This window comes from Lolium rigidum, unplaced genomic scaffold (genome assembly GCF_022539505.1).
Source record: "Lolium rigidum isolate FL_2022 unplaced genomic scaffold, APGP_CSIRO_Lrig_0.1 contig_35164_1, whole genome shotgun sequence".
NCBI lineage: Eukaryota > Viridiplantae > Streptophyta > Magnoliopsida > Poales > Poaceae > Lolium > Lolium rigidum.
The window spans coordinates 14,565-22,839 of NW_025900307.1; the positions used below are offsets into that span (position 1 = coordinate 14,565).

Sequence of the window (8,275 nt, forward strand, 5' to 3'; positions counted from 1 at the left end):
GCCAGTCGCTGCCCGCCGGTGGGTTTCTGACCGCAACAGAAAGTAATTAAGATAAATCTAACCACAGCCTTAAACTCTGAGATCCTGCTATCCCTCTTGCATCGATATACCAACGGGGGTTCAGGTTGCTGTCACTCCGGCAACCCCACAATTAGCAAACGAATACAAGTTGTATTCCCCTAGGCCCATAAAGGTGAAGTATCATGTAGTCGACGTTCACATGACACAACTAGAAGAATAACACCACAACTTAAATATCAAACCATTGAATATTACTCAACATAGTTCACTACTAACATTTAGACTTCACCCATGTCCTCAAGAACTAAACGAACTACTCACAAGACATCATATGGAACATGATCAGAGGTGATATGATGATGAATAACAATCTGAACATAAACCTTGGTTCAATGGTTTCACTCAATAGCATCAATAACAAGGAGTAATCAATACCGGGTGAGTTTCCCCTACCAAACAATCAAGATTCAACCCTAGATGTTACAGCGGTGACGAGGTGCAGCGGTGGAGATGACGGTGACGATGGTGGAGATGATGGTGATGATGATCCAAGTGAAGTCCAGCTCGATGGCGGTGACGATGGCGTCGATTTCCCCCTCCGGGAGGGAATTTCCCAGCGGATTTCAGCCTGCCGGAGAGCTCTTTTCTCTGCGGTGTTTTCCGCCCCGCGAGGCGGGCTGTGTCTCCTCGCGATTATCCTCCGGAGCTTAGGTTTTCGGGGCGAAGAAGTACGCGAAAGAGAGGCGGCCGAAGGGGGCTGTGGGCCCCTCCCCACAAGGCGGCGCGGCCGGGGCGGGGCCCGCGCCGGCCTATGGGGGGCCCATGGCGGCCCTCCTCGGCTCCTCCTTCCGGCTGGCTTATTCTTCCGGAAAAATAAGATCTTCGGTGTAATTTCCGTCAATTGTTGTTCTTCGAAATATTGCATTCGACGGTGCTTTTTCCAGCGAGAATCCCGACTCCGGTGAGTGATTCTCCAATAATCATGAAACATGCAAAATAGGTAAAATAACATAAGTATCATCTCTAAATATGAAATATATCAATAAATAACAGTAAATTATGATATAAAATAGTGATGCAAAATGGACGTATCAATCTTCAGTTCATGGCTTTATTAATTTAATTAAAAATAGGCTAAGGCCTTAGAGCATCTCCAGCCGCGTCCCGCAAAGTGTCCCCCAAAGGGATTTGGGGCGCGACGGACAAAAAGACGTTCCCAGCTGCGTGCCCCAAAGCCTCTTTTTGTCCGGCGTCCCGAGCCCGTTCCCGCTACACAGAGGACGCTCGGGGCACACCGGACACACCGAAAAGCGAGGCGAGGCGTGGCGGGACCGACGCGTCAGTGACACATTCGAGTTTGTACCTAATCGTCACCTACCTCGCGACGGAAGTGATTGGCGCGTAGTGACACACCGTCGCAGCTTTGCCTTAATGGCGATGGAGGGGTCATATGTCCAAAACCTATCTACTTTCCTGAACACTTTTGCTGATGTTTGCCCTCTATCTTGTGTGTTTTGAATACAACTAGTGCAGACTAACAATGTTTTCATCATGGAGGGGTCATATGCTCTTATTTCTTTTTTTTTTAAAAAAAACAAGTCTATTCTTAACCGGGGGTGTACTAGTTGGTTAAGGCCTAATTCTTGGGTCGCCCTCAAAATAAATAAATAAAGGCCTTGGGTCTCCCATATATAGAGCCGCCCTCATATTGAGGTAGTCATCTGTATCATTCCCAATTGTGCAGAGTCATCCAAATCGGAGAGAAGATGGAGGGTCCGCCTATGGTGTGCTACTCGATGGGGTCAATCAACTCCCTAGTCGAGAAGATCACCCCACTAATGGAGAACCATCCCAAGACCAAGAAGTTGCTGCAAGATCTCAAAAGCCTTAGAGTTGAGATGAACAAATTTGCCGGAGGACGGGCGGCAGGTGAGCAGGTCAACGTGTGGATGAAGCAGGTCCGGGAGATGGTCTACGACATAGAAGACTGGATTTATCTAAAGAAGGATTTCAGCGAATCGGACATGGAGGAAATTGAGGACTTCAGGGACGAGATCCAGGAAGCTCGAAGCCGCTGCTTAAGGTACGAGCTCCTGAAGCAAGCCCCTACTTCTGATGCAGAAATTGTTTATAGTACTGGACCTAGAGGCCGTAGGTTGTTCTTGGAGGAGAAGACTGTCTTCGTTGGTAGGGATCATCCCAAATCAGAGCTTCTGGGTCATCTGAAGGACGAGCAGAAGGATCTGAAGGTAGTTTCCATACACGGAAGGGGGGGCCATGGCAAGACTGCTCTTGCCAAGGAGATATATGGAGACATCTACATCAAAGGGCAGTTCGAGTACAAAGCTTTCGTCTCTGTCGGCCGTAACTCATCGATGAAGACCACACTAATCGAAATACTCCGCCAAGTGAAGTCGTCGGAGGTGGATGCTTGTCAAACCTGGAGCAGCAACGACGAACAAATCAATGAAATCATTACTGAACTTTGGGGATTCTTACATACCAAGAGGTAATATAATTTGAGTTAGAATATTTTTTTACCTCTATTTTCGTCTAGCATGCCGGGTATAGCTTGTAAATTAGCATCAATAAATTCGAATACATGCATATCTATTCTTTGGCAACGTTTTTGTATATATATCTAGTATATTTTAAAAACGTTTATCAAATTTCAAAGAGTCTCTTGGTCTCTGTGTGTTCTTTTCAGATGATGAGTAGGTTATGGTTTCCTCTTTGGTTTGTTCTCTAATTTTGGATTTTTTTTGACATAGATATGCTTGATGTATTTCTTCTTCCTTGCACACGTATAATTTTTCTTTTTTTCGTGGGAGTATAACTTTTCTTTTTAGCCAATCTTCTTAAATCTCTTTTGGAAGCAACTTTTATTTTAATTCGGTTTAATTGGATGGGCAAGGCAGTGCTATAAACTTCCTACCTCTCTTGGACCTATTGCCCCTTGGGTCCGCTTATGGCAATAATCATATTATTAAATGTTTTCCTTGCAAAACATGTTACTAAATCCCCTTTTCCTGCTAATCTCGCTTTTCCCTTTGATGAGATGAAAATAGGTTAGGAAACCTTTCATTGAAATTTCTTTCAGATAGATAGCAAAACTAAACCAATTTGCTGAAATCTAATCTATTTGTAGACAAAATATTATTAGCTGGTATTCTTTAAGTTTATACAAAAAAGTGTTGTATTGTAGGTACATTTTTTAATATCTCTCAATGTTGGCACCTAGTTAATTACGTTTTGCCTTCAAATGCTAGGTATTTCATCTGCATCGATGACATACGGACTGCAAACGATTTGGAGGTTATTCTTTGTGCCTTACCTGATAATGATCTCGGAAGTCGGATATTGACAACAACTCGCATGAAGGATATTGCCATATTATTCTCTAGACGTCCCAATGATGTTGTTTATGAGATGATGGCGCTTAATGAGACTGATTCCAAAAGCTTATTTCGTAATTGTTTATATGTTCAAGAAGAAGAATGGACAGATCATTTCAAAGAGTTATCAAAGGAAATATTGGAAGTGTGTGGTGGCCTGCCATTGGCCATAATTGTTACAGCGGGGTTTTTATGGAGGACATCTGCCGAACTGCCATTGCAGTCAGAAAAGCTTAAAAAGGCTATTCCTTCAGAATTCGATGAGTTTTATTCTGAGTCAGAAGCAATGAGAAAGATACTGGATGCCAGTTATGCTGATCTACCTCAGCCTCTGAAGTCTTGCTTCTTGTACTTGACTGCCTTTTCAGGAAATTATGGCATCAAGAAGGATCGTCTGGTACGAAGATGGGTAGCTGAAGGGCTTATCCCTGAAAGGCATGGAAATAGTTCATGGGAAACAGGGGAGGGCTACTTTGATGAGCTTATCGGTAGGAGGCTGATCCAACCGGCCTTTGATGGCAATGACGACCAGCCAATTGGTTGCACTGTTCATGGTGTTGTCTTTGATTTCTTGGAATCCATGTCATCCAAAGAAAACTTTATTACACCAGGTGCAGAGTTGAAGTCTGAACTATTTCCTTGTGAAAGGGTTCGGCGAGTCAGTCTCGACTGTGGTGATGAAGATGAAGGTGACACCTTGATCACATATTGTCTTTTGGAGAAGAAGAGTTTGGTGGCCTCAAGCTGTGACGAAGAAAAAGATGATGCAATTATTTTAAAATTATCTAGGGTGCGATCCCTTGCATTTTCTGGGGATGCTGGAAGGATCCCTAATCTTTCTGCCTTGAAACATTTGAGGGTGCTGGATCTTGAGGATACCAAGGGCTTGGCGAATGAACGATTGGAAAGCATTGGGCATTTGTCTCTGCTGAGGTACTTGGGACTTGGCGGGACTGATGTGACCAAGCTGCCCCAACAAATCATGGCACTTGAGCAATTGACTACCCTAGATTTAAGGCGAACAAGTTTGAAAAGATTACCAGTATTGTCCAGAAACACAAAACTGATGTCTCTGCTTGCTGACCAGTTGGCAATAACACCGACACAAATGAGCCGAATGCAAAATTTGGAGGAACTATCAAAAGTCCTTATGGGTCCTGATGGATCACTTGCTTCTGAACTAGCACGGCATGTTAATAAGTTGGGGTCTCTGAGGATGCTTGGGATAAGAATTAGTCATCGTCATAGCGCAATGGATCAACAGGGAGTGAAGCATCTCCTTGAAGATCTGGGAAAATCAAACCTGCAGTCCCTTTTGCTTGATAATTGCCCTCTTCCTCTGCTCGACTTACTGGTGGATTATCCTTTGGCCCAAAACCTGCAAAAATTTGAGCTAAGAATGCACGGCTGCCTCCCGCAAGTTCCACAGGAGATAGCCTCTCTCATAGCTATCACTCACCTGCATATCAAGGTTGAAGCAGTAGAAGAACAAGCTGTCCGTGCACTGGGGAGCTTGCCTAACTTAGTCGTCCTGAGACTAGATTTGAATAGCAGTCCAAGCATGACCGTGAGTCCCAAGGATGGCTTTCAGTGCCTCAAGGTGTTATGGTTTAACAGTCAATATGGTGGTGTTGGGAAGGGCATTCAGTTTGAAGCTGGAGCCATGCCACAGCTCCGAAGGCTTTGGCTAGAACTCAATGTCCAGGTAGAAAGGTCCAAACATGATGCTTTCGATTTGGGTATCCAGCATCTACCTTCTCTCGTACATGTACATGCAACCATTGACTGGATGAATACTACTTTAACATCTTCAGAGGTTGATGCCGCGGAGGCCAAGATCAGAGAACAAGTATCTCAGAACCCCAACAATCCAGTATTGGAACTGAATAGAAGACAGCCACGGTACATTACGAAAGCATCGGAGGAGTTGGTGATCACTGTCAACAGCCTTCAAGAGTGGGGCAAACAGATCAACCCCAGAAAGCTGGTGGTGGTTCATTTCTCCGCAGCGTGGTGCAGAGCATCACGCAAGATGAGTCCAGTTTTTGCTGATCTAGCAGAGAAGTACCGAAATGTCGTTTTCTTGAAGGTCGATGTAGGTGTGGAGGAAATGAAGACTGTTGCTACGGAATTCAGCATTGAGGGCGTGCCAACCTTCCTGTTCATGAAGGGGGGCAATATTAAGCGCAGGGTTAAAGGCGCCGACAAGGAAAAGTTGGGGGGTATGGTTGAGGAGCTGGCGGACCTGATGCTGTAGTGAAGTAGTAGTATTTTTCTTTTGAGGGAACATAGTGAAGTAGTTTTTCTTTTTTTGGAGTGACTTGCATTATGAAACAAACTGACAAGCGAACAAAACTAAATGTATGTCTATGGGATGAATACGTAATTACCAATTTATATTTTTTTTTGAGGTTGAACAGTGGGTTTCCCCACTTTATATTTTTTCATTTTATATAAGGCAAAAAGAGTCCAAAAAAATGGAGTTAGAGGACTCGTGAGAAAGCTTTATGCAAAAGCATAATTTGAGGTCTGAATTACAGAGTAAGTTTCATTGAACTAAAAAATATAGCGATGTTTAGGATTCTTAGGAGAAATTGAGCTGGAAGGGAAAATACATTAATCTTTTGATAAGCAGCCTTTGATTGGTGTATGAAAAGAGAAGTTAATCAAACGTGTGCGGTTCGTTGGGATGTGCCAGATGGCGGAACTGAAATGACACTATAGGGCTTATTTTCTTCAGGCTCGTTCCCTAAAGAAATTTGGAGCGCGCAGGATAAAAAAAAGTTTCCAGCCGTGTCTCTTGAAGCCGTTTTTTGTTCAGCATGACCCGATACGGTGTCCGGCACCCGAGCCCGTCCCCGCCCCACAGGGGACGCTCCGGGCAAGCCGGACACAACGAAAAGCGAGGCGGGACCGACGCGCCAGCGGCACATTCAAGTTTGGACCTAACCGTCGTCTACCTCGCGACGGAAGTTATTCACGCGCAGTGACACACGACCGAAGCGTCGCAGTTTTTGCCTTAATGGCGACAGAGGGGCAGGCGAGACGTCTCATTGGTGCTGCGCAGCCTCCACGCGTCGCCAACATTCGCACGCCACCGCGCTTTCTCCCCGCCGTTTCTGGCCTCTTCCCGCGCTTTTTTTCCGAAGCCGGCGTCTATAAAAGGCCTCCTCCGGCTCAATGGCAGCCACCACAGCCGCCAGCACCCATTTCTCCGCCACAAACACATCCCTCATCGCTCGAACACCACTGCGCAATGATGAACCGCCCCGGAGCCGGCTAGTTCCCTCCACCGCCGTCGCCTCCACCACCACCTCCACCACCGGATTCGCAGTTTGGCATCGACGCCGCCGCCCAGGAAGAGTCGCGGCAGCGCGGGAGGAGCTTTGGCGTGCAGAGCGGCAGCAGCAGCGGGAGGCAATCGAGCAGCGGGCCCGTCAGCAGCGTGAGGCGGTGGCAGCGTCAACAGCGGGAGACCCCGCAGCTGAGGAGAATGCGGCGTGGGAGGAGGAGGCGCTGGCGGACACCATTGCGGCGTTCGATGCTACCACGACGGAAGAGGCGCGGCGGCGCTGGACGGAGGAGATGGCCCAGCGGTGGTGTGATGAGCGCCAGCGCCAGCGCATGGAGCGGGAGGCGCAGTACCATGAACGGCGGGAGGCGATCGAGCGGCGGTGGCGGGAGGCGATGGAGTGTCAGCAGCAGCAGGTGGCGGAGGAGCGTCAGCAGTGGGAGGCGGCACTGGCGGCAACGGAGGCGGCCTAGGGGGCGCGGACGGATGCGTTGGCGGCGGAGGCCGACGCGTTGGCGGCGCAACTGGACGCGCAAATGGAGGACGAGGCGGAGGAGGAGGACGACGATGACAACGACGACTTCGATTGGTCCGACGACGACGGGCCGCACCCGGACGAGGCGTCGAATCATCAACACGTGCTCATCGAGTCCTTCGAGTCGGAGAAGAAGCTCCAGGACGACGCCTGTGCCCGTGAAGAGGCGCATATTTGCCGCGCCGTCGAGCTCTCCTTCCAGGCGGCGCAACAGGGGAGGGCAGGCGATGACGCGCTGCTGGAGCAGCGGCGTTTGGTCACCCCCCTACGCATGGAGAGGCGGCGCGCGCAGCAGGAGCCACGGTGGAGGGGAGGCGACGACGGGCAGGACCGTCGAACGCACCGCCTGGCGGTCAGTAGGCTAGGGTTTAGATGAAATCTAGCGTTTTCATTCAAACTTTATAATATGTAATCAAATTTGAATGAAAACCTTTATTTTCGTGCACTAATATTCATTTGGGGTGGATGTTTGGGGGACGCGGCCGGGGAACGACGTCCCCAAACGCGGCACGAACAAAACACGTCTCCCTTCGGCGCCGCTTGAGAAACAGTTTGAAGGACGCAAGTCGAAGATGCTCTAAGGTTGGTCGTTGAACTCGCCTCACCCAACGGCAAAATGACAATTCTTGTGCATAGATAAATCTTTGTCCTAGGATTGTGGTGCAATGCACCTTTGGCACAAAACAATCGCTCCACCCTCCACTAATGATGTTTGAATGTGCCTGCAAGCAGGTCCAACAGCTAGCTGTACCATACTGGACCTCTGCCAAATATCTCACAAATTCTAAATCGTCGTGTATTATATACTTGCTTGTATTATCGGTTGAGTTCTATTTTAAAACTAATGTTTTATCAGAATCCGTGTATTAAGTATTGTTTACTGGTGAATCTTGTCGCATGCCATGAACCAAGACTTAAGAGGAGCATATTTCACATCGATCAACTGGGTAGAAAGTTGATGCTATTTTGTTTCTTGCGTATATGATTCAAAATTAAATGTGTGGGGTTCGTTAGGTCGCACCAAATGGCCGA

At 47.6% G+C, this 8,275-nt stretch overlaps 1 protein-coding gene across 2 annotated transcripts; it reads left to right on the forward strand.

Annotated features, from left to right (window-relative positions):
- Positions 1-1,729: 1,729 nt before the first annotated feature.
- Positions 1,730-5,815, forward strand: LOC124681181 (disease resistance protein RGA5-like). Of its 2 annotated transcripts, XM_047216125.1 has the most exons (3): positions 1,730-2,530; positions 3,291-5,121; positions 5,231-5,415. In XM_047216125.1, the coding sequence occupies exons 1-3, from the start codon at positions 1,788-1,790 to the stop codon at positions 5,300-5,302; spliced, it is 2,646 nt and encodes an 881-aa protein (XP_047072081.1). In that variant the 5' UTR covers positions 1,730-1,787; the 3' UTR covers positions 5,303-5,415. The 2 variants fall into 2 exon arrangements, with proteins under 2 accessions (XP_047072081.1, XP_047072080.1); XM_047216124.1 differs by having other exon boundaries at positions 3,291-5,815.
- The last annotated feature ends 2,460 nt before the right edge of the window (positions 5,816-8,275 follow it).

Coding starts and splice junctions, on each gene's coding strand:
- LOC124681181 (XM_047216124.1), top strand. CDS start 1,788: ATGGAGGGTCCGCCTATGGTGTGCTACTCGATGGGGTCAATCAACTCC. Junction 2,531..3,290: donor GGATTCTTACATACCAAGAG/GTAATATAATTT, acceptor TTCAAATGCTAG/GTATTTCATCTGCATCGATG.